This window comes from Ascaphus truei, chromosome 4 (genome assembly GCF_040206685.1).
Source record: "Ascaphus truei isolate aAscTru1 chromosome 4, aAscTru1.hap1, whole genome shotgun sequence".
Classification (NCBI taxonomy): domain Eukaryota; kingdom Metazoa; phylum Chordata; class Amphibia; order Anura; family Ascaphidae; genus Ascaphus; species Ascaphus truei.
Window position 1 is genome coordinate 297,460,740 of NC_134486.1, and position 27,909 is coordinate 297,488,648.

The 27,909-nt window shown below is 44.4% G+C and overlaps 1 protein-coding gene across 1 annotated transcript in view; it reads left to right on the forward strand.

Moving 5' to 3' along the window:
* Window positions 1-2,478: 2,478 nt before the first annotated feature.
* Window positions 2,479-27,909, forward strand: part of DCBLD1 (discoidin, CUB and LCCL domain containing 1) — a 72,626-nt gene continuing 47,195 nt past the window's right edge. The window contains exons 1-2 of the mRNA XM_075595036.1: window positions 2,479-2,900; window positions 18,888-19,106. Of these exons, the coding sequence (XP_075451151.1) occupies window positions 2,795-2,900; window positions 18,888-19,106 (325 nt within the window). The 5' untranslated portion in view covers window positions 2,479-2,794. The remainder of the gene's footprint in view (window positions 2,901-18,887; window positions 19,107-27,909) is intronic.

Genomic DNA, 27,909 nt, shown 5'->3' on the forward strand with positions numbered 1-27,909 from the left:
ATGTCACCGCCTGACGTTAGTGTCTTGTTGTCATGGCAACGAGGAGGGGGGGGGGCGTGACGTGATGTACATTGTTTTATAAATAATGTTTTAAAGTGTCCCGGTTTTTCATTTTGAAAATCTGGTCACCCTACAGTAACTAGAGGACGTATTGAACATCCTGCCACTGTCCTCTACAACGCATCGCTTCCTACCTTGATACCTAACAATAGGTGAAGCGATGTGTTTACGGAGAATACCTACCTACCTCATGTGGCTAGGTAGGGGGTGATGCCATTATATGGTTGTATTTTAAATGCTGAAATCTAGGTGTACCTGTGTTTACGAAATACTGCTATAAAGTAGTTTGTACCCTGCTACGGGATACTTGCCAGAGGAGCCAATAACACATTCAATAATATCAAGACAGAGACATGAGGTCACGAAGGGACTGAGAAAGGTTACCTTTATCAGAAAATGTAAAGGCAAAACGAATAGGAAGGATAACACCTATAAAAATAGAGGTTTTTACTTCCTCAGACCTAGCAGAATTTGTTTTTCTTTTGATAGAAAAAGGAGAAACAGATATCAGGATTGCAGCACATGATACATCCTATTCAAATATCTCTATCACATAACTTCTTCATAACTCTACCCTTTGACCCACACAGAATCCCTCAATGTCTCAGTGACTGGTTGATACTGAAATAAATGTTTGAAATGCTTCAGCTAGCATCAGTTTAGTTAACCATAAACAATAGGTGATGGGCGGCCATGACTGCCGGTGCCCCCTCTCCCCTACCCCCTTTCTGGTTTGCTATTGGATGTGGGTTGATAGGCATGGGCAAGTGTTAAAATGGAGGCGTAAAGCTGGGAAAGTATAGTGTGATGCTTTGGAGGTTGTGCTTCCTCTTTCCTTGCTGCAGTCGCAGCAGAGAAGTTTCCCACCCACCCACTCTGTTTTGGTTTAGCGACAACATTGCTTGGTTATGGTAGTATGGTATATCACACGTTTCTGGGTCTCGCCAGTGTGTTGATGTGTGAGTTGTATATATGTGCTTGTAATTCTCTGTATGTGCATATATACTAAAAACAAACAAAAAATTAAATAAATGAAGAAGAAAAAACCTAAAAAAACAAAGAAAAGAGAATGAAGAAATGGAGACACACTAAGTTGAAGTATGTTACTTCTGGGTTTTATTCCTTGTTGTTTAATTGTCATAGCTGGTGGGGGTGGTGGCGGGTGCCAGGCTGGGGCCTGGTGCAGGTGGTGGTTAATACCTTGGTGGGTTTGGAGAAGTTGTGTAATGCCCAGTGTGGATATCAAGAAGTGGGCGATATAAGGCAGAACATATTATGATGGCTGAGCCGGTGACCTGGCCAGCAGGGGTGTCACGAGTCGCGTGCATTTGTGGGCTCAAGACATAGACCCGGGCAGTCTGACACGGTTCGGTTAATTGGTGAGAAAAAACCTGTTATAGGTTTGCAGTTTAATAAAAGCTGTGGCCTTAACACTACACATATACCGTGTGGCGTGTCATATGAGTCTGTATCTGTTATTGGGTAGGACGGGTGCGTAAATGGGGCATCCATAGGTCATGCTATTATTTGCAAGTTGTTTTTAGTTAGGGTCATCATACGTCTCTTATCCAGGACAGTCCCAGATTTTCATTAAATGCTGCGGTGTCCCGAAATTTTTCTCAAAATCATTCAAATGTCCCGGCTTGTCCCTGTTTGGACTCACTTAAAACCGTAAAAATAGACACCATGTTTTTAGGTGATCGATAATAAACATTTTAAATATATTGGTAAACTGACTAAACAACTTATTAATATAAACCATACCATTATTTTGCTACACCCAAGAGTTTGTGTTATGTTAGGAAACTGAAATAAATCAATAATACAGCATAATTGGGGACGCTATTAGACAAATTCCATTATAATATTTATTTTTAAGTGATGTCATTTGTTATAGAAATAATTTTTTTAATGTGTCCCGGTTTCTACTTTTGAAAATCTGGTCACCCTATATTTAGTCACACGCTGGGATTCACTAGATAAGTGGTGTCACGTCCCGATCTGATGTTAATTGCCATTGACCTAAATATATACGATTATTACTTTTTTGTTACACACAATTTTCCAATGCATATTGAAAGAAAAATTATTTTAGGATTCTCTATCTAAGTACTGTATACATCTTTCTAATACATGGTGCAAATGTTTCATTCACAATTATCTGATGTCAAGCACAACTTTTCTAAACTACTTCAACCGTGGCTGCATTGCTTTATTATTTGTAACTAGTGTGTATGGGAGGGGAATTCGTGCCCTGAGGAGCTTGCAATCTTTAAAAAAAAAGAGAGCGAGAGAGATCATTTTTCTGATGAAAAATAAAATCCCTGCATGTGAGGTGACCACTTGGAGCCGCTACTGTGCACAAGAACCAGTGCTGTCTCCCACTTCCCCACCCTCCTACTTATTGGATCCCTCCCCCCTGGCTCAGGAGGTGCACACACTGTGCTGTGTCAGGCAGTATTGGAGTAAAGATCACACAGACTCCTGAGAAGAAGAGGGTCTGTGTGTCCCCTCTCACATCCCTTCCCCCGCCTGACATACAAAGAGGCAGCAGGTTGAGTACGGAGGGGAAGTCTCATCTCAGCTCCTTCTGCCTGTAGGACCTTGGAGGGAGCGGGTCCCATGCTGCTCGGGAGAGGACTTCCTGCACACAGCAACAATTTGTTGCAAACTTTCCAGGAGCTGTAAAGTGGTAGGAAAAGAAAAGCAAAGGTCCTGGTGGCTCGTCTGAAACATGTTTTGGATCAGAGGTGTCTCCTGGGCTCAGCCCATGCCTGCTTTCCTAGCCCTGCTGGGGATCTCCTTGTCTGCCCCTGCATTGCTGCTGGCTGAGACCCTGGGTACGTATGGCTCTCTCTCCCCCCTTCATACAAACAGGGGGTGCTCTTGTTCTGACTTTAGAGGTATCCTGAAAGGGGTGAGAATTGCAACTGCTTTTTATCTTCAAGCCTGCTCTTCTTCAGGGGTGGTATTTGGAAAGTATCTACTGTTCCTAAAGTATACACATGGCATAGGTCTTTTGTAAAAGAGATTATTTTAATTACCCAGGCTTATGTACCATTATATTTGGCATATGTGAGGTGGATGCTGCAGATTGCCAGACAATGACGCTGTGTGTGTTTTTTTATTTTATTTTTTTGCAATACTTTTATAGATCTACAACATGTTTTAGGAAGGTTTTCCTAATCGTAACACATTTCCCTACATCAAACTAGTAATCTCAAATCCCCTCTAATGGCAATATCCTGCCTGCCAGTACTTCCCGTTTTTGTTTTGTCTTGAATTGAGAGGGTTAATCTGTAAAGTATGGTGCGAGTTAATGTCCAGTCACGTGAGGCTCTTTAGATCTACTGCTGCTTGGAAGTGTTTAAATCCAGCCTGACAGTGCTGTGCAGACTTGTCCAGCAGTGAAGGGTTAATACCCTGCCTGTGCTGTACTGATCTGCCTGCTGCTCAAAGGGTTCAAGCCGAGCTTGCTGGTGCTCTCTATATAGCAAAAGTACGCTCTGCCTGCCGGTGCTCTCTATATAGCAAAAGTACGCTCTGCCTGCCGGTGCTCTCTCTATATAGCATCAGTATGCTCTGCCTGCCGGTGCTCTCTCTATATAGCATCAGTACGCTCTGCCTGCCGGTGCTCTCTCTCTCTAGCATCAGTACGCTCTGCCTGCCGGTGCTCTCTCTCTATAGCATTAGTACGCTCTGCCTGCCGGTGCTCTCTCTATATAGCATCAGTACGCCCTGCCTGCCGGTGCTCTCTCTCTATAGCATTAGTACGCTCTGCCTGCCGGTGCTCTCTCTCTATAGCATTAGTACGCTCTGCCTGCCGGTGCTCTCTCTCTATAGCATTAGTACGCTCTGCCTGCCGGTGCTCTCTCTCTATAGCATTAGTACGCTCTGCCTGCCGGTGCTCTCTCTATAGCATTAGTACGCTCTGCCTGCCGGGGCGCTCTCTCTATAGCATTAGTACGCTCTGCCTGCCGGCGCTCTCTCTCTATAGCATTAGTACGCTCTGCTTGCCGGCGCACTCTCTATATAGCATTAGTACGCTCTGCCTGCCGGTGCTCTCTCTATATAGCATTAGTACACTCTGCCTGCCGGTGCTCTCTCTATAGCATTAGTACGCTCTGCCTGCCGGCGCGCTCTCTATAGCATTAGTACGCTCTGCCTGCCGGTGCTCTCTCTATAGCATTAGTACGCTCTGCCTGCCGGCGCTCTCTCTATAGCATTAGTACGCTCTGCCTGCCGGCGCTCTCTCTATAGCATTAGTACGCTCTGCCTGCCGGTGCTCTCTCTATGGCATTAGTACGCTCTGCTTGCCGGCGTGCTCTCTATATAGCATTAGTACGCTCTGCTTGCCGGCGCGCTCTCTATATAGCATTAGTACGCTCTGCCTGCCGGCGCTCTCTATATAGCATTAGTACGCTCTGAATGCCGGTGCTCTCTCTATAGCATTAGTACGCTCTGCCTGCCGGTGCTCTCTCTATAGCATTAGTACGCTCTGCCTGCCGGCGCTCTCTCTATGGCATTAGTACGCTCTGCTTGCCGGCGCGCTCTCTATATAGCATTAGTACGCTCTGCTTGCCGGCGCGCTCTCTATATAGCATTAGCACGCTCTGCCTGCCGGCGCGCTCTCTATAGCATTAGTACGCTCTGCCTGCCGGTGCTCTCTCTATATAGCATTAGTACGCTCTGCCTGCCGGCGCGCTCTCTATATAGCATTAGTACGCTCTCCCTGCCGGCGCGCTCTCTATATAGCATTAGCACGCTCTGCCTGCCGGCGCGCTCTTTATATAGCATTAGCACGCTCTGCCTGCCGGCGCGCTCTCTATATAGCATTAGCTCGCTCTGCCTGCCGGTGCTCTCTCTCTATAGCATCAGTACGCTCTGCCTGCCGGCGAGCTCTCTCTATAGCATTAGCACGCTCTGCCTGCCGGCGCGCTCTCTCTATAGCATTTGTACGCTCTGCCTGCCGGCGCGCTCTCTATATAGCATTTGTACGCTCTGCCTGCCGGCGCGCTCTCTATATAGCATTAGCACGCTCTGCCTGCCGGCGCGCTCTCTATATAGCATTTGTACGCTCTGCCTGCCGGCGCGCTCTCTGTATAGCATTAGCACGCTCTGCCTGCCGGCGCGCTCTCTGTATAGCATTAGCTCGCTCTGCCTGCCGGCACGCTCTCTATATAGCATTAGCACGCTCTGCCTGCCGGCGCGCTCTCTGTATAGCATTAGCACGCTCTGCCTGCCGGCGCGCTCTCTGTATAGCATTAGCTCGCTCTGCCTGCCGGCACGCTCTCTATATAGCATTAGCATGCTCTGCCTGCCGGCGCGCTCTCTATATAGCATTTGTACGCTCTGCCTGCCGGCGCGCTCTCTGTATAGCATTAGCTCGCTCTGCCTGCCGGCGCGCTCTCTATATAGCATTAGCTCGCTCTGCCTGCCGGCGCGCTCTCTGTATAGCATTAGCTCGCTCTGCCTGCCGGCGCGCTCTCTCTATAGCATTAGCACGCTCTGCCTGCCGGCGCGCTCTCTATATAGCATTAGCTCGCTCTGCCGGAAGTTGGAGATGGCTGAATGAGTTAAAGTTCGCATTGCTTTGGGTTTTTTTTTTTTTTTAACCGAATTTTTACAAAATTGTGAAAATGTTACTAATGTTCTGTAGGGACTTTCATGGTAAAATCTTTGTGGGAAATTAGTCAACTTTGATGTGCAAACTATATGTGCTTTTTCTTTTTCATCGAATTTTTTTTCCAGCAGTGAAAACGCCGCTCCGGGGTTTCTTTTTCTTTTTGCATGTTATCGGGGTTTCTTTTTGATTTTGCATGTTATCGGGTTTTTTGTTTTTCTTTTTGCATGTTATCGGGGTTTTTTTTTAGCGGTGGTTATATTCAAATGAAGGCACAAATATTAAAAAATGCAGAATATTGGTATTTCCGTGTGAAATTCGAACTCTGGCAAAATATACACCCATCTGTACCACTGTCTAGTATGTTTATCATTATAATAGGGTCAGTGTGCTGCCTCTGAGAGACAGGCATTAACAGCTTGCTGCCCCAGTGAAATACTCTCTATAGATCCCAAAAGTATGAGCAGGCTTGACTCGTGTCTGCTACACACTCCGTACAGACAGGGACCTCGCTGTGACCTGGGCAGGTCTGGGAACACAGACTTTGTGAATTGACATTATGCCACCCTTGTCCCCATTGGCAATAACTGCTGCTAAATATGATCTTTCTAAATACGTTGCTTAAGTGGTGAAGGCCAGCAATTTCACAAATATATAATATTATTATATTATTATAATTTTTTTTAATATAGTTTAAAAAAATAAATCGTGCTGTGTATTAGAGAGAACTGGTGGAGTTCATGGCTTTCTTAAGAAACTTTTTTAAAGTAACAAAAAACCTCTTATACTGCGCTCCACTCTCACATTACTTTAAGACGATGATCCATAACTTATTGTTTTATGGTAAAATTGTAACATCATTTGAGCAAAGTTTTGATTTTATTTATTTTTGCTCCCCCTCAACCTGAATTATTAAGCATGCGATTAGTAGTGGTTTGCAAGGTATTGTCCCATTAGGGTTTATCAACATGGGTCTGACACAGCTGTCACCAATTCTAAAGCTTTCAGGGAAAACCTATTTCTTTTTTTTTTAGGAGCGAGTAAGTGGGTGAAAAAAAATGGTTACTTTCTCCACTCTTGCAGGAAACAACGGATTACTGTGAATATGCTAACCATAGTTATGTAGACATACCGCAACAAGGAGAGAACGAGTGCATAGGTCATAATAATAGATATTTAAATACATCACCTAAAGATAAAGAATGACTTCGCACTAGTGCTGAGTCGTTCTTTGTCGTAGGGTGAAGTATTTCCAAACCATTAAAGTTAGTTACGTATTTAGGTGTGTGTGTGTGGCTTTTTTTTTTTTTTTTAAGGAGCTACATTTCTTTTAAAATATGGGACAGTACATAATTATTTTGTTCCATATTGTCTAAGGCAGTTAATATTCAGACCATTTTACTAGTAGAGGGTTCAGCACAGCAATGCTATTGTGATGATGGTTAACCTGCCACTGACATACTGTATTTCTACAGTTCTGACTGAAACTGATGGTGTTTTTGTAGTACTTTAGCACGTTGGTTAGATAACATTGATATGCTATTGCTGCAGAACTTGCCAACTTCTCCCATCTCTTAAGGGTTTTAATAACTCTGAAGTAAACATGTCTGCTCCAACCTAAACCCTTACAAATACTGGGCCACCCAGTTTTACCAGGAAGTAATACATTGAGAGTTACCTCTCGTTTTCAAGTATGTCCTGGGTACAGAGTAAAACAAATAATACATGGTACAAATACAGTTACATAAATGAACAGGGTATACATTATATACAAGACATTGCGTGCACAGTTAAAGAAAATATATATTATGAGCGTATGAAACAGTTACAGACCAGGTTAAAATGTGAGACAGCCTTAGATTTGAAAGAACTTAAGCTGGTGGTGGATGTGAGAGTCTCTGGTAGGTTGTTCCAGTTTTGGGGTGCACGGTAAGAGAAGGAGGAACGGCCGGATACTTTGTTGAGCCTTGGGACCATGAACAGTCTTTTGGAGTCTGATCTCGGGTGATAGGTCTGTGGGGCGGAATAAGGTGTCCCGACTTACCTTTTTCTGGGGGGGCTTTGACAAGAATATTTATTACTTGGTACTTCTGGACATTGTGGGATTGGTTCCCCATGAAGATAGGAGTCTTTCTATTGATAGGGCAGGATGTTGTATAGCAAATGAGTGTTTCCTCTTGGGATGTCCCTGCATGCTCGTGTCTTTTTACTGTGAACACTTCTAAGGCTTACTTATTTACTCAGGCCCAGCTGCTGTAGGTATTGGCATCCTAACCATTTCAGGGCAGCATGGTGTACAAATGCAGACACTTGTCAGGTTTGTATTATCCACTGTTCCTTAGCTAGAAGGTCAGTATTGAAGAAGTTGTTACTTTCCACGTGAAAGTTCACAGGTTTATTTCTCTGCAGCTGAACTCATTCATGTAGCAAGTTCTCAAGCTGGTTATTTTATTATTAATCTTCTTTTCTCATAAAGTGTCACACTGGGCAACCGAGTGTATAAGTATTAAATTAATCCAATAACATTCCTGGATCGGTTGCCTGACCCCGCAATGGAGGGCATTGAATATCCTAAGTGAAGCAGCCATATTAATTTAGGGTTTGAACTTATTTTGTAGGAATAAAGATTGCAGAAAATAACCCAGAATGGGAACCAGACACCTGATTGTACAGTGTTTTTGAAGAAACTTGGGAGAAAAAAACATGCAATGAAACTGCCCGTTTTTTAAATGAAAAACACACAGAACCCCTGTAAGCTCATATTGAGCCGTGTGTGTGTGTGTGTGTGTGTGTGTGTGTGTGTGTGTGTGTGTGTGTGTGTGTGTGTGTCAGAGGAGTGCTATTGAGCATGGCAATATATATTTAAAACCAGAGATGGAACACAGACAGAGCTCAGTGCTACAGTACATCCTATGACACATACACAGCACATGTTTTTTAAATGAGCAATTATTACATTTGTCTATAGCTATAGTGCTATTTGAATCTTACTGTAATTAAAGTTTCATTGCATATGTGGGGATGTATTTATCAATAAAGCATTTATGAAAACCTATATATGCAGTTCAAAAAAACTATGTATGTGTGAACCAGTATTGATGCACTTCTAAACCTGGAACAATACTCCAGAGTATGAGGGTGCAATGCCCTGGGAACCCGATGTACCTGTATGGGGTCACTCTTTGATTTGGATACAGTGACTGGCTGTAAGCCTTGGGCCAGCCCTAGAGTCCTAGTTGCTGGATCCTACATTACGAGCCCCTAGTAGTTGATAGACTGTTTTACGCTGTACAGTATGGGGTTTACTCTCCCCATATCGGAGGATGCATTCAACATAGTTGCTAAACTAACTTGCATAAGGTTGCGTGTTGGTATAAGGAACTATGCCCTGCAGTGTTGCGGTATTGCTCCCTAGGAAATCGATGAACCAATACTGCTTATTGTCAAACTTGAATACATTAGCTGTGGCCTAAAGCCTTGGGCCAGCCGTTAGACTTCAGATGTTGGACTCTGAAATAACTAGGCCCCATACTGATGGCCCATAATGCACTGCATGGGGTTCAATCTTCTCACAATGGGGGATGTGCTTTGAGCGATGCTGATTTCGGCCTTAAGTTTTCGACCTTCGAATTAAGATCTAATATCCAAGTGTAAAACACTAGTTCCTCTGATTCACCGGTCAGTCAGCGCTGCGCACAGCATAGGCACCACGTGGGGGAGATGTACAGACGCCCTGAATTTTTCCATCCCAGAGTGTGTGTTTTGAATGAAGGGGCCGGTTATTTTATATCTTAACGCGGGGGTGCGCACAACATTTTGTATGGGCGCCGAACTGAGCTCCGCATTTACAGAGGCCCTGCGTTCTTCCCCACAGCATTTAAATTGATTGCCGGGGTGAGCGCGGGGCCTCTGCAACTGCCTCTTATCTCCTCGTGCATCTTCTGATCGCGACAGCGCGGCGTCAAATGGCGACGCATTGCCACGACAACGCAATGCCGGAGAGCAAGCAGGTGGGAGAGCAGCATAAAATGTGTGCGCAGCCCTGTATTAACACAGGATGATTTGTTTTCGCTGTTGGGAAATGAACTTCTTTCAAAGGAACCGGGTCTGCTGTGAGATCACCGTGGGGGGTCCATGCTTCAGGATCAGACCCCCCACAGCGATAATCCGCCGAGGCAGCCGCAGTCGCGCAGCTTGCCCTGCAGACAGTAGCACGTGCTACATCTGTACAAACCTAAGTTTGTACACGCAAAGGCGTTATTTTTATTGAACATATTAGTCCTCTCTTTGTGCTGCTTCCAGCAAAATTGCCACGGTAACGCTGTCTGTTTCATCTGAGCTGATTACTTATCAAGATAGCGTTCTACTCGATCTACCTGATCACAAAGTGTGTGTGTGTGTGTATATGTATTTGTGTGTGTGTGTGTTTGTAGAGGTACAAAACGTTGGGCTGCTTCACGCACCTCCCTTCAGTCCACTGTCACGTTTCATTTATAATTTCAATTTTTTTTTTTCTTTCAATATACTGTTTTGTTTTTCCCACGTTGGTTTCTGTGACCGGTAGTTTTCTGTTTTTAAGAAATGGTGATATAAAAATATTTTTGCTGGCCCACTTAAAATGTGCAATTTAACCATTTCATCATTTGTCCCTTCCTGCAAGAACTTTATCCCAATTTATTCCTAGTAGATTCTTCCTTGGTTGACCCAAAATTTGCCTTTTTAAAACCGTCTGTGTTGATCCCATATAATACTTATTTTGATAAATGATTTGAAAGGAAACCATGTTATGATCACGGTTTCCCAAATATACCTTCACCTTGAGTATTGATTAGTACTTCTACACTGTTATTACAAGTTCCAGTATTGCTCGCTTCCTAGTTGGTTCCTCTATAATTTGGGTCATGTATTAGTCTTTAGCACACCCAAAAACCTGTTGCATGTAGTTGTACCGCTAATCTCACTCCAGATGTCAGGACAGCAGAAGAGTTTCACAGAGGAAAGGAGCGGAGCACAGCAAAGAACTTGGGGGTTAGACACCGGTGAATAAAGGGTTAAAAGTGCTGTCTGTCCCTGTTCATTTCATACTAGTTGCTTAGGCAGCTAACCGTAGTTTTTCACACTAAAACTCACTAGTAAGTTACAGCTGCAATACGCATTTTTTTTAGTTACAGGATTGAAGCAGGGGGTCTTAACACAGTTCACCTGCGGGTACCCCGTCTTCCAGGCATACTTACCTCCTGCAGGGGGGTGCCAGTATCTCTGCAGTCAGAGTAACTGGGTGCCTAACATAATAGCAGAGATTTAAGTATGCATCGCGTGGGCCAATAGGAAGCTGTGACATCATCCGTTGGGGCTTCCTATTGAACCATGTGACCGAAACCTTTAAGCGCCACAGAGATACCGGCACCCCCTACTGAGGTAAGTATCTCTGTAAGCAGGGGGCAGTGGTGGGATTCAAACATTTGAGCAACCATTTCTCTCGCCTTACCGCCCTTTCATAGTGCAAAAATCACCATCAGCTTCCCTCCCTCATCATCATAAGCTTCTCCCAGTTATCGTCACCCCCAGATCTCCCCCTCACCTTTTCCGGGCGGCGTCTCCTGGCATCACAGGTTCCCCCTGCAAATCTTTTCAATATGGCGGCGTCACGTTACGTGCCATAGCAACGGGGCGTCACATGATGTGGTTACATCACGTGGTGTTCCCATTGGCATGGCAGCGCCGTACCATTTGACGCCACACAGCCACATTGAGAAGGTATGCAGGGGAAAGATGCCGGGAGATGCTGACAGATGCCGCCCGCCGCTCGGACAGGTGAGAGAATTAAGCACCGGTTCGGCGAACTCTTGAAATTTTAGTGGCGTGGGGTCTCTGGAGTTGAATTTAACACTGTTCAGTTCTGGAGACCCCCTGCTTCAAACCTGTAATAAAAATAAATGTTTTTTTTTTTTTTAAATGAAACCTTTGTTGCTGCTTTAAGGTAATGTAAGTGTATATGGTACAGATGTTATAAATGCATGTAAAATATTGAAATATAATAACGTAAGTCTTTAAATGTATCTAAAAATGATGTTATAATAAGCTTGTTGCCCTTCTAATGTTTTCATCACTAGAGCCCTGCTCTAGAACAGCGGTGTGCAAACTGGGGGGGCGCAAAATTATTCAGGGGCGGCGCAGGCGGTTGCAGGGGTCCCGCACTCTTCCCCCAAGGCTTTTAAATTAATGCCGGGGGATCGCGTGAGGCCTCTGCAACTAACTTACCTTCTCTTCGGCAACGCGCCTTCAAATGACACCGCGGGGTCATGTGACGCCGGGGAGGAGGTAAGGGAGGGAGGGGCATGAGCAGGGAGGGTAGCGGAAGGGGGGGCGGGAGCAGGAAAGATTGCGCAGCGCTGCTCTAGAATATGACGTATCGCACTGAAGCTGGAAAGTAATGGGAAATGTGCAATAGGATCTATGGGAGTGCTTTCTAGAAAAGGTGGCAAAGGGGACTGACCGCCTTGAAAAGTGTCCTCTTAGTAGGACCAGAACGGTGGTGAGGTGAATAAACCCGGATATAACTGACCATCAGATGGAGAGCTGGTCCTTATGTCTCATCTGTACATCCAATAGAGTTCCTTCTAAAAGTAAGGAAGCGCCTTCTAGCATTATTTGGGACAGCGGTTTCCACCCTTTTTTATGGTTAAGAAACCCCAAGTGAAATTCAGAGGAACCTCCAAACATCTCTAATAGCAACTCTGTGGTCAGGTGCATTACAAAATTCTTCTGTATTTGGTACAGTTTTCAAATGACAGAATCCAAGGGTTCCTAGGAACCTTGGTTGAGAAACACTGATTTGGGACATTACTTGTGTGCAGCAGCGCTTCCCATATTTGTAACAACTTGTTTTCTTGTTACGTCAACAGTGCAGTTGTGCAAAAGTGTCGTATAAGATTTGACCTGGACACAAACCTTTGCTCAATCTTCTTATGAAATAATTGACACTGGCGCGGCCCTGGCGACAGGCCAGCTGGCTGACATGTGCCGACTTCAGCAGTTTTCTAGGTTCTGAATGGCGTTTCAGTTTGCTCAGCTCAGCCCTAATCGGTTTTAAACAAAACACAACACGCTCTGCTGGTTTTTGAGTTCTCATGCAAACTCTGCCTGACTTGGGTTTGGCTGAGGCTCTCTTTCAGTAGATACTGCAGTGTCACACGTCCCATGTTTCATAGGAAAGCTTGTTTGTTCACTCCCTAATATTTAGAGACTTGGAATAGTTTGTCACTCTAGTATCCCAATTGTTGCGGTGACTGGTGCCAAGTTTCCCCATGTGTCACGTCGTAAAGGACGCTGGAAGAGCGTAATCCTACACGATTGAATGCGTGAACATTTAAAATGAACATGAGCAGAGATTAACATCTTCAGTGCTGGAGGGTTATGTAATGTATCATCAATGTTTTAGTATGTTATAACTTGGAACAGGGGTAGCCAACTCCACAAGAGCTACTAACAAGTCAAGTTTTATGGATATCCCTGCTTCAGCTCAGGTGGCTCAGTTGAAGACTGAAGCAGGGATATCCTGAAAACCTGAACTGTTGGTAGCTCTTGGAGACTGGAGTTGGCTACCCCTGACTTAAAGTGTGTGTGTGTGTGTGGTTTTCTGGGGTGGGGGGGGGCATGGTGCTGCGCTTAGAGGTTTGGGCTCCTCCCCAAAGGCCAGGGATCGCGCGAGAGGCCTCCAAGTTCCCTTACCTTGTCTCCATCGCCATAGCAATGTGGCATCAAATGACACAGTGGGGTCACATGACATCACGTTGCCATGATGTCACAGGACGTTGTCATGTCAGAACGCCAGAGACAATGTAAGTATGGGGGGAGAGCAGGCAGGGGGACGCAGAGGAAAAAGTTTGCGCACCCCTGACTTGGAGCAGGGGTGTGCAAACCTTTCAGTATGCACCCCCTGCCTGCTCTCCCTTCCTGCTCGCGCCCCCCTCCTTACTTTGTCTGTGGCGTCATTTGACGCCCGTAGCCATGGCGAAAACAAGGTAAGGGAAGTTGCAGAGGCCTTGCGTGGTCCCCGGCACTTAGTTTAAATGCCGTGGGGAAGAGCGAGGGGCCTCTTAACCTCTCTGCGCCCCCCTGTAAAATCTTGCGCACCCCTTACTTAGAGTATGAATGCTGGAAATGTGTGTGTGTGTGTGTGTGTGTGTGTGTGTTTTATTTGTACAGTAATGTGCTCTACATTTGTAATAGAGACAGCACAATGACTGAAACGGGTTCGTATTTATTTATTATGTTTGTGGTAGAGGGGCAATAATGTATTTCTTTGTGATCCTTTCCAGTCTCTGTAATACTGAATATGTTAATATCTGGGAGGTAGCAGCATATGCTGTGGCAGCTGGTAGTGCCATGACCCGACTAGTCCCCATTCAAACCCTAAGAAGTGATTACAGCCGCCGGGATGAGGAGGCGCACAGCGGTGATAGTGAGAGGCTTTATCTCTCAGCCCAATCTGTCTCACCTACTGAGGTGACTCTTGTCAAACTGTGGCACTCATTGAAGCGCTAATGAGATTTTCCGTAAATGCTGTGTCCTAAAGGTGCTGTAACATCGATGAGGGGTGTTTATCAATGTGGTGTACTGCTTGCTATATATTATAATATATAATATATAATAATATTATATATAAATACAAATAATTTCCTAAAGTTGTTGGTTTGCATGGTAAGTGTGAATAGCAACAATGTGTTCAGAGTGGACCAACCATGCTTACCTTTGTTGTGCTGAGCAGGCTGGGAACTTGATTGCAGTACGGAGGAAAAAGCTCTGCTGAGGTGTAGCAGCCCAAATGATAATGCAGTGGCTCAAATGTAGTGTTTTATTGGAAACCCAAATACTCTCTCTTGATTTCTATTTGGAAAGTTCTATCGTGTTATCAAATGTGATTTTCTTCACTGCTGTTATGTATTATTTCATTGAGAAGTATAGAGCAGTTTTTCAATTCATGTACTTTGTAGACATTTGTGCTGTCTCACTGGGGGGAGGTGTGTGTGTGTGTGTGTGTGTGTGTGTGTCTGGCACTTTGTTTTGTATGGGACTGGTGTTTGAGCTGGGTCACAGGATTAAATGGTGTGCTCAATGTCACACTATGTAGGAGGCTGTGTATTCAAGATATTAGCCACTGTAACATGTTAATAAAAAAACAACACCATCTTGCACTGGTAAATGAGTGGCATCCTTGAAGTAATAACTAGATTAGAAATGTTATGGTAGTCTTGGTTGAATACTTAACCTTCCATAGTCTTATCTCTGGAGACTTTACACAACTTTAGCTGTCACACATTTAAAGGAAACCTGATCACTTCAGCAGAGCGAGCAAAACTGCTTGTTTGGCCTAAAAAAAATAAAAAAATATTGTCGACTGGGGCTCAGTCCCTTGCCCACGTAATTCTTAGGACTTGTTTTATTCCCTCGTCCTGATCTACCTACACCTTCCGGCAAAACTTTTGTTCCTTTTGCTAAACGTAAATGACAGATGTGAGCCGTCGTGCAATGTGGCTGTGTCCTTAATCCCATATTTAGAAATAAACAATGTCGCCGTTGTCTTCCTGCTCCTGTCTGTCATTGCCATGTCATGGGCTGATTGCTGCTAGTCTTCTCCCCGTCTTCTTTCGCCACTTCCACCTCTGATCCCACACACAGGCATACAGACCACATCCAGTCTCAGAGTATTATTATGTTAGACTATGCTATGGTACATTTGGCAAAGTAACACCGTAAATTGTAACAGGCATTCTCTTCCTGGAGTAACTATGGCGTGGGCAGAGATGTTTGTATAGATGTGTATCCATGTGGATTTTGTTATGGGGCAGATTGCTTATATCTATCTAGCAGACATGTTTTCATTACCAGACAAGCTCAAAGAAGAATATTTATGCATCAGTAATGTGAAAAGCCACATTTTCTGTTTGAGAAATAAGGTATTTGATCAGGGTGATTAAAGTAAGAGCATTATTGTTTTTGTGAAGCAGGAAACCATCTATTTGGTCTCACAACTTCAGAAGTGCCTTGTCACACACATTGAACCGGACTGTTGAACCCCCCGTCTGCTATTTTTCTGTCCTTGGATTCCCTAGTTCCTGAAATGTTTCGGCAACATGAAAATAAATACAAAATGGCTGCCAAGGTATGCTAATAAGCTGCTAGTATAGGTTATGCTTTTAATGCCCTTACGGCTTCCTGTTGGCTTGTGGGATGAGGCTTGGATAGCAGTGTGATGGTGAAGGGGTAACAATGTTGTCACATTGTGTCTAGGTAGATGTGCCCAGAGTTGCTGGCCACCCCAAAAATGTATCCGGGAATCAAGTCCGATTCCCGGGGATATATAGGCACAGACCTCCGGTCAAAATCCTCCCTTGAAAACAGTTACGTGACTAACCACTAAGTTCCCTGCTTCTGCACAACCCAGGAAGGTAAACTGGGTATAGGGATGTGAGGTGTCCCTGAAACAGTCAAGGGGTCCCTAGGTTAATGGAGATACCAGTAAATGCCCAGGTCACCCAGAACCGATATAGGGGTTCTGGTGGGTACTCCAATCGGCTACAAGGTTGTGAGGGGACTTTTAAAAGTCCAGTCCTTCGTATTGTATAGAGTGTGGGGAATATGGCTAGTAAGAAATAACGTGCATATTCTTATTTTATTTCCCGTAACCAAAAGACTTAAGATATTTTTAAAGTGTGTATTTTAGGGAACAGTGTGTTTTTAAAACATGCTTGTGCACCGTATAATGGGCTGGGACTCTCAAACAGTGCCACTGTGTCTCCTCATACAGTGGGGATCAAAAGCTAGAGAGGAAGTCTGAGGTGTCAAAACCATTTGGACAGGAGGGAAGAAGTCAAGTACCTAAATCCTCAGATCAATGGAAGCTCTTTGAATTTCCATTTGGCCCATCAGACTGGCCGGGGCCTGTCACTGTGGGGGCATTGAGGGAATCAAGGGCCAGAGATGCCAAATTTCCCATGCCCCTTGGTTCATTCTGATTTCCAGGTAAACCTGTAAACCGGCTTGTCTCTGTTTAGCTGAAGAGATTTTTCTCAAGCTGCTGAGAGGGAGGAAGTAATCTGTAATGAAAGTCAGAGGTATTATAACCCCTTGCGGCCCTGAAATAGTTGGTTCTCCAAAGTGTTCTCCAGAGTTTTCCGGTTGTAAGTCTCCAGTAAGAAGAAAAGATGCCTGGATATATTTTCTGTCCTGTTTTTGCAACTGTGATCAGGGATAGGATTCCCTGTAGTTAGTCTAGGTTATTACCCGAATTCCCAAGTAAGTGTCTTTTTGCTGTATTTTGTGTAACACTGTGTGTTTGCCTATTCCTGTGAATAAATTTACAATTTATTTCATTAACACACACAAGTTAAGCTCGCCCCTGCCCTCTTTCTATATGTACAGGTCTTTTCATGCAGCTGTTTGTGACAGATCCAATGCAGATCATTCTTCCTGTAATTATACAGCTAAATAAGAATTTTAATCAGTTAGTGTTAGGACCTGCGATATTATGGTCATGCCTTGAAGTGGCTGGCTATATGTATTTTTGTCATATTGGAAGTAGCTCTGGGCTCCCTTTGTATTTTTATTTTTTTGCAATTTATTTAATTAACTTGTTTTTGCTTGATGCATGATCCTGATTAAAAGGGTGTAAATGGCCTGGTCTCCCGTGACAAGCAGCCATATTTATTTACCAAAAGGGACCAGAAACACAAGCACCTAAAGTTACATATGTCCGGAACCGGTTCTCATTCTGCACAAATAAAGGGAGGGGAAGGGGGAGCCTCCTTTAAGAATCGGAGAAGTATATTTTATATATACACTTATCACGGTGTGACTATTGTTTAGGTGCATTATATCAGAAATAAGTGTTGTAATTGGAGATGAGCTAAGCACAGGTATCTTAATGTCAGGACAGGGATATTAATTTAAATTCTAATCATCTTTAGTTAAGACAGCACGAGTAGCCCTGTGGTTAAGGCAGTGGCAGCTGAAGGAGATATCCAATCTGTCCACCATAAAGTTATCCTGTGCCACGTATTGTGCTGTAAGCTGTTTCAGACAAGTTAATAGTACCCATGTCGTATATACTGTATGTTCAACGCTGAATATACTCGCAGCACCATAGAATGTAGTAAACGTAATCATTTAAACAAAGTGCTCCTCAGTGTGTCAGGTTTGACGTCTGAACAACTCCACAACACTTTTCATACTTTTGGGATAGATGAAGACTTGTTAACAATTGAAACTTTAATGGTTATTGTTTCAGCATAATCAAATCATACTTTAGTGTGACATAGTTGCTAGTAGTGTTTGCCTTACCAACTCCAGTATTTTAAATTGTTTGTTTTTGATCAATTTAGAACATGGAAAACGGAGTGTGTGATTAACAAACTTCCCCCATGACTATTAACTAATGCGTTGGTTCCTATTTGCTTGCATCACATACTCCTCCCTGACGGGTGAGGTATGTTTATGGGCGTTGCCTTTACTGGAATGTATATGAATACATCATATTAGTCACTTTTATTGATGCAGTCTGGTTTCTCTGCATAACGTGTCCCGATCCGATGTCGGAGGGGTTATAAAGTTTCTTGCCACTATATGAGGATATGGCGCTCTTCATTCTAGATCCGGAGTCGTTCGACTCGTTGGCAAAGCTGAAGCAATATAATACCCCAGTGAGTGGTGTGTATACTTGTGCAGAGTTTAGGGAGGAAATGTAAAACGGATTGAATACAATGCGGGGGGCCGTCTTTAATCTCTCCATACGCATCATTGCAATGTAAAGCAAGGCTCTCTAACAAACCCCACAAATGTCATTTTCTATTTTTGTAACCTTTATTTTTTTCCCTTTCTGTACAATGGATAACTAGTAGACTTCTTCACAATTACATTGGATTTAAAAAATAATAATTCTAGACGTTCTTAATATGGAAACTGTTGCTCTGTGCATGCAGGAATTATGATTGTGTTTATTTTAATATTTTACAGCTGTGGTGGGACTACTACTGTAGTACTTTACTCTATTTTGTGGTCCTTTTCTAGTTCAAGTTGATAGTTACTTCTTTGCTCTAATCATCCATCGACACTGGCCACACCCTAGAGGGGTTAAGTGACACCCAGTGCCTCCGTTGCTTCCTTATTTTTAACAGTTATCATGACATTCCCCTGTTTGCTACAGTTGACGGATGTGGACATATAGTCACGTACGAGGAGAGCGGGACACTGGCCTCTAAGAACTACCCGGGGACGTACCCCAACTATACCCAGTGTGAAATAACGATCCAAGTGCCAGCCGGAAAGAACCTGTATATGAAGCTGGCGGACCTAGATATCGAGTCCAAGGAATGTGAATCCGCATACCTTAAAATCTATAAGGGATCCTCCTTGTTGGAACATGGTAAGTTTATATTGTAATGTGTGGGATAATGGATTTGAAGGGGAAATTAAGCAGTTCTAGTAGCCATATTGGTCCTTGAAAGGATCAATATTCGTAGTAGGTTGTGATACTTTTTTAATAGACCAACAATAGATTGCTTTGTAGATTTAATAGTATACAGACATTTGAAAACCTCAAGAAAAAGAAACCTGTGACGTTTCAAAAAAAATGTATACAAATCGGTGATACTCATTGAGTGGGATGGTTCTTGGTTTTCTCCGTGTTGGAAACTTACAACTATAGCACTGAACTTTTATTAGCAAAACTGCTGATTATTACTTCCATAGTAAAGAAGTATGAGGACATGAGCAAGGTCTCTTATGGCACTACCACCCACATTACTTTATAACTATCTGATTATTCGGAATGACAGCGTATTTTCGCATAGCATAATGTTTACGTTTCTGCAGTACTAGTAGTGACATTAAAATGAGTCTCTACATTAATCTTCTTGTTACACATTATTACAAAATATCACACACCCATCCACATCTATGGTATATTATAGTAGAGCGGTGTTTCTCCACCGCAGACCTCAGGGGAGACACTTTGGCAGCTGAGGCTGAGGTCCGCCAGTCCTCTGAGCCCGGAACCGAGGAGACGTGGATCGCAGCCTCGGTGTCTGCAGACAGCGTGGGGCGCACCCGCTGCGCAGCTGACATGTAGATGTGGGGTGCATGTAAGCAAGAAGGGGGTAAATAAGGCTGGTGAGCCGGGGTGCTCTGGATTTTTAAAAGCCTTCAGGGACGCCCCTGCTCAAAAAATAGTTGAGAACCACTGTTCTAGAGTGAGGCCCGTCTAACTTTCTCCCATTATAGAAATATACCTTTAATCAATTGTGACTACAATGTGTATCTCAACACTTGGCTTATATCAATATACAGTACTCTGTGAAATTTTCTGTTCCTTTGACACACGTGCACGTCTCTATTTATGTGTACCTATACCAGGTTGACTTTTATTCCTATTAAGCCTGACCAATTAAAATATTACACATATCTATCTTTCTACCTTGGTTATATAAGAATAAGCATTATTCAAATGTTCCCTCTGGATGAGTCCCACAGTGTTTTTTTTAATTTTTAATTTATATTTCATTTGCACAGTTCTTTAATTGTATTTTATTCTGTAACAGGTCTACTACCACCCACTTTTAATTTGCAATGGTGTTCATATGCTGTAGCTAACGGTTTCTTCTCTTATGTTTGAGGAGGTAGCTGTCAATAAAACTTAAAGCAGCAAAACGTGAAATAGAGGATAGGTTTTTTTTTTTTTTTTTTTTAATTAGTTCTGATAATACTGTATTAGTATTAGATAATGTATTTTTTATTTTTAATATTCCATTTATTTGGGGATGCGTGGCGGACACGTCACCAGGCTGGTTCACCCTCATTGGCTGAACCGCTCATGTGACGCCGCGCGAAAAAACAAAATGGTATGGTCTTTTGAATAATCTGTTGCGCAGTCGACCTGCATCGCGACCGCGCGCACTGTGGCCGACCCGTAACAGCTGCTGCACCGTGCTCACAGCGCGCGAAATCGCACGCACCGTTGCGCCTACTATAATTGCAGCCCAAAACTGAGCGAGAAGAGGGGGGAAAAGGTAGGATATGGGGTGGCCAGCCGAGTTGGAGAGAAAAAGAAAGAAAAGAAACAGACGTACACGGAAAAGTTCTCAGGCATATTTCAAGATAAGGTGTTACCACTATGTAAATAAATACAAAGGAGAGAACACCCACTTACATGTGTTTACAATAACGAACTATGATTACAGTAAAGACTTGGTTGGTTTTTGTTCCTTTGGAAATTAAACAAGATTTTTATTTTTTATTTTGTGTCTCTCTGACAAAAACCATTCAATCAAGTATTTCCTCTAACCTTAGTCCACCCTGTTTTTATCAGTCAATGAAGATAAGGGGAAGGGCAGCGAGGGAGATTTGCCTGTGCAATCTCTTGTTCTGTGGGTTTGGAGTCCCCTGGAGCAATTGTTTTGTCCATGGTGCCCCTGTTAAGATTTGGGGTTTTAGCAAATTTAAAAATCAAATGTGAACGTATACAGCTTTTTGTAAAATTATACAGAGTAGAAGTCGCACTGATTTTCCCTCTCCCTCCCAAAGGGTAAAAGGGTCCTCTCGGCTCCCCAGATTTGAGAAACACTGCTATTTCCGTGACATCAGAAAAAAGGGCAGAAGTTAGGGGAAATCAAATCTGCTCACCAGTCTCTGCTCACCAGCTTTACAAATTAACCTAAAAAAAAAAATATTCAAACTTCTACAGGTGTCGGAATTTGGCTAAAAAAAAATAATAGTGATCAATCACCCAGATTTATGCCTATAAATGTCACTGCCAGTCGTGCACTTTGACCCTTGCAGGCCCAGTTAAACAAGTTCATGATATATTGTTTGTGTTGAAGCAGCAGTGTCTCTTACTGTTGAAGAGGATAAATAATTGCTTGCGTTCTCCATATAAATCAGCCTGAACCTCTGGCTACTGGTGTGTGGGAGTCGGAATGCTGAAAAGGGCCCCGGGCTAGTAGCTTACAGTCATATTTCCCAAGCACCTTCTCTCCCCTCCTTTCAGACAAACCGTAAAACTCGCCTCCTTAAATGAAGCTTTTCACTAGCCAGGACTCACGGCTACTGTCCCACAGTCACAGTCGCTTCTAACAACCACTGTGGCCAAGCCCTGCCATCTACTGCACTTATTCCCTCACCTGGTGTCTCTGTAAGTCTCCCAACATACCACTTAGATTGCAAGCTCTCAGGGACAGGGAATTCCTCTCCTATTGTCTGAATATGTTTGCTGCACTTATTGTATTATAATTCCCTGCACTGGGTTTTTTGTCTATTGTAGGGCCAGGTCCCCACTGGCTACTGCTGCGCCCGCTGTGGCGGACACTGCAGGGACACGAGCCGCCCCACAATGGGGCCGGGCCCGCTGCGAGGGGGGGGGGGCGCCGCGCTGCGCCGATAAACTCCTGCTCTCAAGAAAATTGAGATCAGGAGTCGCGACGGAGCTCTAGGCCACACCCCCCGGCGGTTCAGCCAATGAGGGCGAACCTGCCGGGTGACGTCATGGCTGCTCCCCCGTCACGCGCCCCACCCCCAGCACCCCATGTCTTTCCCCCTGCAGCTCTCTGCAGACCGGGGAATTCGGCTGCACGCACCGCCAGCCTCGCAGGCGCGCGTGCAGCGCAGGCAGCAGGGCCACAGCCTAAGGCATAGAGTGCACGGTGGGTGCTATATAAATAAGGACATACTTGAAAATGAGAGGTAACTCTCAATCTATTACTTTCTAGTAAAAGATCGTGAGGCCAGAGCGTGATTCATATATTTCTCTGCCTCCTCATCTCAAAGGCTTCTGAGTGCCAAAGTTCATGTGGATGTCATTATAATGCTCCAAGTGCTCATTATTACTCAGCCAGTTAGTAGGAGTAGTTCACCCTCACTTTTACTAGTGTTACTGCCTTCGTTGCTCCTTTCCAAATCTGTTTCACATATTAAATGAAACAAATCGCTTATTCAAACAAAACACATTTTCTTTTGGGTAAACATTTACGAAGTCTCATGCAAATTAGTTTTCTACTCTTCCTTTTAATCCCAGTACAGCTCAACCCCGTTATAGCGCGATCCGCTATAACGCGAATCCGCTTATAACGCGGTTTGAGCATGGACCCCGAACTGCACACACTACCAGCACACACTGCACACACTACCAGCACTCACTGCACACTGCACAGCCCACTACACACACTACCAGCACTCACTGCACACTACACACACTACCAGCACTCACTGCACACTGCACAGCCCACTACACACACTACCAGCACACACTGCACAGCCCACTACACACACTACCAGCACTCACTGCACACTGCACACTCTCACAGCACACACTCACAGCACACTGCACTCACAACACACTGCACTCACAGCACACTGCACTCACAGCACACTGCACTCACAGCACACTGCACTCACTGCACACTGCACTCACTGCACACTGCACTCACAGCACACTGCACTCACAGCACACTGCACTCTCAGCACACTGCACTCTCAGCACACTGCACTCTCAGCACACTGCACTCTCAGCACACTGCACTCTCAGCACACTGCACTCTCAGCACACTGCACTCTCAGCACACTGCACTCTCAGCACACTGCACTCTCAGCACACTGCACTCTCAGCACACTGCACTCTCAGCACACTGCACTCTCAGCACACTGCACTCTCAGCACACTGCACTCTCAGCACACTGCACTCTCAGCACACTGCACTCTCAGCACACTGCACTCTCAGCACACTGCACTCTCAGCACACTGCACTCTCAGCACACTGCACTCTCAGCACACTGCACTCTCAGCACACTGCACTCTCAGCACACTGCACTCTCAGCACACTGCACTCTCAGCACACTGCACTCTCAGCACACTGCACTCTCAGCACACTGCACTCTCAGCACACTGCACTCTCAGCACACTGCACTCTCAGCACACTGCACTCTCAGCACACTGCACTCTCAGCACACTGCACTCTCAGCACACTGCACTCTCAGCACACTGCACTCTCAGCACACTGCACTCTCAGCACACTGCACTCTCAGCACACTGCACTCTCAGCACACTGCACTCTCAGCACACTGCACTCTCAGCACACTGCACTCTCAGCACACTGCACTCTCAGCACACTGCACTCTCAGCACACTGCACTCTCAGCACACTGCACTCTCAGCACACTGCACTCTCAGCACACTGCACTCTCAGCACACTGCACTCTCAGCACACTGCACTCTCAGCACACTGCACTCTCAGCACACTGCACTCTCAGCACACTGCACTCTCAGCACACTGCACTCTCAGCACACTGCACTCTCAGCACACTGCACTCTCAGCACACTGCACTCTCAGCACACTGCACTCTCAGCACACTGCACTCACACCACACTCAACCCCACTCCCCCTCCCACTCCCCCTCCCACTCCCCCTCCCTACCTTTGGTGTCGGCTGCTGAGATCGGAGCGGAGCTGGCATCGGGAGGAGGAGGGGGGGGGTGTCGGTAGGGGTGGTGGTAGGGGGGGTGAGTGAGGAGCATGCTGGGGCTCTGAGGTCCACGTGGGCTAGGCCAAAAACTGGTTATGCCGCATAGGAGTGGTGTGTCAGAGACACACAGACTGAGGTCGGGAGTAGAGGTTCTCTGAATGCCAGGGTGTGACGGGGAGGAAAGGGTTAATACCTGATTTGCCATGCATTACTGTTGTTGCCCTGTCCCCGCCATTTTTATTCCCCATGTGCAGGCCATTCCCTGTCTGCGAGGGTAAAAGACAAGATGCATTGCTTGCCATACCCTCTAACCAACACATGATAGAAGATCTTAAATGTAAGGCAGGAGGTATTTTTTTGTAAGTCCAAGTAGCAATTACTTAGACATTCAGCTGTGATATGGGTGAATGGGCTTCGGTATTTTTATGACCAAGCCTCAAAGGGTTGTAATTATTTTTATGACGGAGCCTCAAAGGGCTCTCACCGATTTAGAGCCCCCCTGTCTAAAAGAGTGTCAATTATGAAAAGACCCAGAGACCCATAATGTATACAAAACTGACATACTGATGCACAGCAGATGTCAGGCTAGTGACCCCTCCGGGTCAAAAATCAGACGTAGTGGTGCCAAGAAATGGGTGTAGCCCAGGTATGCTAAGTGGCATGGGCGTTAACCTGACCCATGCGCCCTGCCCACCGGACAGCCTTTTTGACCGGTCTTATGAACTGTGGGTCACTTGGCTATTCGTGGGTTTTTTTGTTCACACGAGGGGATTGGATCCACATGTTAAAGATAGCTTTGGGCAGTCTATAAATGTGGCTTCCCAATTATTCCCAGGGTGATTCCTGAATTTTAATCCATGATGTAAAGATGCAAGACTTTGTTCCAGTACAGCAGCAACCAGTCCAGGAGTGAAGGGTTAATAACCACAGGACTTTTAAAACCAAGGCTGCATTTCTTGCGCTTGCAAGCAGAGGACAATTTCTTTTGTTTCAAAGGACAATTTCTTTCATTCCCTGATTCCCGTGAGTGTTGTTTTAAGTGTATTCTGCAGATGTCGTGTGTTTGTCTATTAAGGAAATAAATCACAATTTATTTTGCAACTTGTTCTGTTCAATCAAGTACCCAGAAATATGAATGTGTTGATAAAAGTTGGTGTCATCGTGACACAGGGCGACGGGCAGGTAGGTGTGGGGGCCTGGGGGGGGGGGGGGGAAGGAGGTGGATGCCGGTGGAGGGGGATGGATGCCGGTGGTGGGAGTTAAGGAGCAGGCTGCAGCTGGACTCGGAGGGCCGCTGTTGGCAGGCCTGGTGGCTGCTGGGGGACGTGTAGGGCTTCCGGCTCCTCCCGATGGGGCGCGCGGCGGCCATTTTTTTTTTAAATTAGCGCTATAACGGGGTTGAGCTGTACTTGTATTTTGTTGAATGGATGTTAACCAATGGAACTATTCAGCACTTTTGCTCCTATTTCAAAACGGACTAACTACTATGCCATAGTTGCAGATATATTTTTATTTTGCTTAAAGCTGCAGTTTTGTTTTTTTGTTTTTTTTCCCCATTCAATATGTGCTTCAATGCAATCTGCACACTGTGACAAGTGATTTAGCTAAGTTGCAGATCGATCCGTTCTCCTGTAATCGAAAGGCACAGATTCAGCTCATGGGTTCTTTATATCACTGTTAGGGCTGCAGAAGATTACCCAAGATGCAAAGTTCTGTGTGGAAGATCATGTGACCAGGCAGGCACTGCTAGAGAGAGGGCAGGGCTCCAGAGCCTGTCTCAGAAGAGGAAGGGGATGTGACTTTGTACATTGTTGCTATAGAAACAAAAATGCTTGTTACATTAGAATACATTAAAAATGTCTGTCTTTTTTTTTGTTTGTTTACATGCTATAAGTATTTTCTCACAGAACTGATTTAATAAAATAAAGATAGCCAGGTCTTTGTTCAGTCACTTCCTGCCTTTGCAGCGTCATGGCTCTGCTAATGAGTGGATTACTGAATGGGATACACTCCTTGCAGTTCAGTAGTTAGCCATAAAATTAAAAAAAAAACATGCCTTTATCCGTGAAAGGGAAATGTATCCGGGATGTTTTCGTCTAATTTACAGTGGATCTTGTCTCGTCTTTCATCTGTTAATTTGAATGGGATCAGAAGTGTCTAAACTGAATACGTTTCCGGTTTGCACCTTTGTGTTACTTGCAAGTCCTGGGCCCCTGTTGAGTCCATATGGTCCCTCAAAGAAGAGTATTTCCTGATAACTATCAAGGGACCATGGGAATAACTCTTAAATCTAAACAGGATCTTATGGCCCTATGTCTGTGTTTTTACACTTTGCGCAGTCAAATGATACTGTGAGACTTGTTTTCTTAAAAAAAAATATAAAGTAGTGGCTATGTCTCAGTGGAATTCAGAGCAGTGAGGTTTCCCGAGTCTCCTATTCTTGTGGGATGTTCTTGTTTTGGCTACAGCAGTTCCTGCGCTAATGTTTGGTTCCTGTTTTTTGTGAGTCTAATATGTCGTCATTCAAAATTGAGATTTAACAATTAATATAATTTTACTGGGGCTTTGTAGTGTTTAACCCTGGCTAGGAATATGGTTCCAACACCCTATGTACAGTGCAGGACTATGATAGAACAAATTAAAGTACCTTGCATAATATACATATGCTGTATGGACTTTAGTGGTCTCTTAAAATAAACTGGACAGTTCTAACATTGAACACGTGTGTGCCGTGTCTTGCAGCATAAAGCTTAATGTTGCAATCATGCCATGCTCCCCATCATCTCCATACCAGCGTGCGATTTTTAGTGATGTATTCGTGAAACAATCAACACGCTTTCGTACAGGGATCACAAGGGGCATGTATGATATGAGACACAAAAACAGTATGGCCGATTTAATAATGGTTTATGGACTGGCTTTAAGGTCTATTTCAGTGGTAGTTGGGATGTTTTACGAGGAGGGTGTTCTAGTTTGCAGAATGTAGGGGGAGAATGAGGGGAACACGAGAGGTTTGCTCGTATTGATACTGCCTTTGAAGTGGGTAAGCCTGGAGATGTTACCCTGTGAAATGTTGTATCTATATAGCTTTGGGATCAATATTGGATATTGAGATCGTCTGGCTTGTGACTAATTGTTAAGGTGTAGAAAGGTGCGTTCCAAAGGAAATTGTCACATATCACACTTATGTTTTGAAAAAATGTGTAATGCGAATGTGTAATGCGAAGAATCAACGCACAGACGCGTATTGCATAATTTGTTTTCCCATATGATGACCCTTGAGTCCAGTAATAGGATAAATAGGTAGGTGGTGAATAGCAGTTTCTTGTAAATCTCACCTTAGCACAGGTGTATATTTAAATCACAACGGATAATCCAAATGGCAATAGCAAATAAAGTCCAACCATACCTTGATGGACATAACGTCCTATAACTGACTTACTGTGTGAAGTGCAGAATCCTGGCGTAGTTGACAGCTTCCAAGGGTCCCTGGTGTGCTCTGCGCTGTAAAGATGAAGCAACAAAGAGAAAAAACGAAGCACTACTGATGGAACAATAGAACAAAAAAATGACAAGTGTGTATTCCATAAAAAAACTTATATTTTATTGGCCATGTAGACAAAAAAGCGACGGTATCACCCCACTAATGCGTTGTACTCCGCAGCGCTTTATCAAGGTAGTGCTAAAGGAATATGCCAGCGCAAACTTAAAAAAGGATT